Raw genomic sequence first — 2,500 nt, 5'->3', positions numbered from 1 at the left:
TCATCGTCTTCATCTTCGCCGTGGTTGGCATGCAGCTCTTTGGCAAGAGTTACCACGACGCCGTCTGCAAGATCTCACAGGACTGCTCCATGCCACGCTGGCACATGATGGTACGTCACGTGTAGTCTTTTATCCCATTGAAAACCTGTTATGAGACCTGGTTATTTAACTACAAAAATGGAGGACGTTTGCCTGCAGCTCGTTGGCAAGAGCCAATCTCCAAGGGTTGCTCCATTCCAAGCTGGCACATGATGATGGTACGTGTAGTCCTTTATCCCATTGAAACCATTAGGAGACCTGGTTATTTAACTACAAAAATGGCCGTGGTTGACATGCAGCTCTTTGGCAAGAGCTACCAGGACACGCCTACAAAATGTCACGGGACTTGTAGGTGCCCAACGCGTTCCGCCTGCCTGATCCGTTCCCTTATGACTTCCACGTTTTAAATGTTTATTTTGCATCCGCCAGAACATTAACACAAAGAGATATGTTATATATTTATATTTTATCTTTACTTTATATCGTTGTTTTACATAAAACGCGTTTGTCGCTGTAAATAATAGAATATTGTGCTCTGAATAGTCAGTTGGTTAGCTGACCAGTGGGTGACCTTATTAGCGTTTCTGTAACGGTTATATATGATTATAAAACATACAGTTTAAAACGCAAACTTCCTCCTGCAAAATAAACACTTAAAAGGAGAAAGTTAAAAATTAACGGAACAAATCGGGCAATTTCTCTTCCGTATACGTCATACTGCGCATGTGCAGTGTGCAAAGGGAACGGATCAGGCAGGCAGAACCCGTTGGGCACCGACGGGACTGCTCCATGCTGTGCCGGTACATGACGTCTTTTCTCCCATTGAAATCCACTGTAAAGCACGGCAGTGGGACTACAAAAATGGCCGTGGTCTTCTTCTTCTTGTGGTTTATTGTCGTTTGGCAAGCAACTGATTGGTGTGCATTACCGCCACCTTCTGAAATGGAGTGTGGGTCTGGATTTACTAAATGGCCGTGGTCGGTTTAGAAGTTGTACCGTTGCATAATGTATGATGGGTAAATGGTGTTAAATAAAGCTGTTTTAAATCTCTCTCTCTCCCTCTCTGTCTCTCTCCCTCTCTCTCTCTATCTCTCTCTTTCTCTCTCTCTCTACCCCTCTCTCTCTCTCTCTCTCTCGCCACCCCCCTCTCTCTCTCTACACCCCCCTCTCTCTCCCTCTCTCTCTACACCCCCCCTCCCCTCTCTCTCCCTCTCTCTCGCTAGGACTTCTTCCACTCCTTCCTCATCGTGTTCCGGGTGCTGTGCGGCGAGTGGATCGAGACCATGTGGGACTGCATGGAGGTTGCGGGGCAGCCCCTCTGCATCCTGGTCTTCATGCTGGTCATGGTCATCGGGAACCTGGTGGTCAGTACTACTTTTGTAGTCTTTTCTCCCAATGAAAGCCATAATAAAACACGGCCTTTGAACTACAAAAATGGACTATTCAGGAAGCCTAGTGTTTAGTCTTTTCTCCCAACTATCCTAATATACGACTTGGCCAGGGGTGTAGTGGGCGAGGTACGTGGGGGTACGCAGTCCACCCACTTCTCCTTAAGTGAGATTTTTAAATATTCTTCTGCCCATGTTTGAATACAAAAAGGAATGTATTGCAGGTGATGGACCAAACAGATGAAAACTGAGAAGCAATGACAGTAGGTCAGGGACAGTAAGGGGGGGTTGACAAGATAAGTTTCCTAATTATTTGATGACGTTAAAAATTGCGTACCCCCACTTTAAAAATCCCCACTACTGTACACCACTGGACTTGGCTAGTGAACTACAAAAATGGCCACCATCATAATATGCAGTACTAATGGCACATTCCAGACTCAATCCAAACTAGCAGGAGATCGCACTTATCCTACCTGGATATTTCAGCTGCCGTTCCTGACGGTTGAAGTGGAAGTTCTACAACCATGGCAACCACCGCGGTTCAGCTGACTTTAGCGAGGTGTTTTGATACGAGCCAAAAGAGCCATAATAGCTATTACTCTGTCATATGTTACATTTATGTTGACACAATATCATATTATAACACGAAGACAATGTTATTCTGACTGGCATTCCAGAATATTTTTCGTAGTAGGAGGTGGGATACGTGCGATCTCCTACTAGTTTGGATTGGGTCTGGAATGTGTCATAATACACAAATAGATAGTAGACATTAAGATTACCTGACTATATATGAGACAATGTGGTGGTGAGTACTTTTGTAGTATTTGCTCCCAACGAAACCTAATATACAACTTGGCTAGTGAACTACAAAAATGGCCTATTCAGGAAGCGTAGTGTTTAGTCTTTTATCCCATTAAAACCCATACAGTTACAGTTACAGTTACAGTTACGGCTACACTAATCTACAAAAATGGCCACCATCATTGATATATAACAGGGGTCAGGAACCTATGCCACTTGTGGCTCTTTTGGGAATTGTATCTGGCTCTTATTTACTTATGGTTGCC

At 44.3% G+C, this 2,500-nt stretch overlaps 1 protein-coding gene across 1 annotated transcript in view; it reads left to right on the top strand.

Annotated features, from left to right (window-relative positions):
• Positions 1–2,500, top strand: part of LOC134465845 (sodium channel protein type 2 subunit alpha-like) — a 77,513-nt gene that overhangs the window by 14,887 nt on the left and 60,126 nt on the right. The window contains exons 6-7 of the mRNA XM_063219739.1: positions 1–110; positions 1,263–1,403. The exon at positions 1–110 is cut by the window's left edge and continues 106 nt beyond it. Coding sequence (XP_063075809.1) covers positions 1–110; positions 1,263–1,403 — 251 coding nt within the window. The remainder of the gene's footprint in view (positions 111–1,262; positions 1,404–2,500) is intronic.

This window comes from Engraulis encrasicolus, chromosome 16 (genome assembly GCF_034702125.1).
Source record: "Engraulis encrasicolus isolate BLACKSEA-1 chromosome 16, IST_EnEncr_1.0, whole genome shotgun sequence".
NCBI lineage: Eukaryota > Metazoa > Chordata > Actinopteri > Clupeiformes > Engraulidae > Engraulis > Engraulis encrasicolus.
This window is presented reverse-complemented; position numbering and strand designations above follow the sequence as displayed.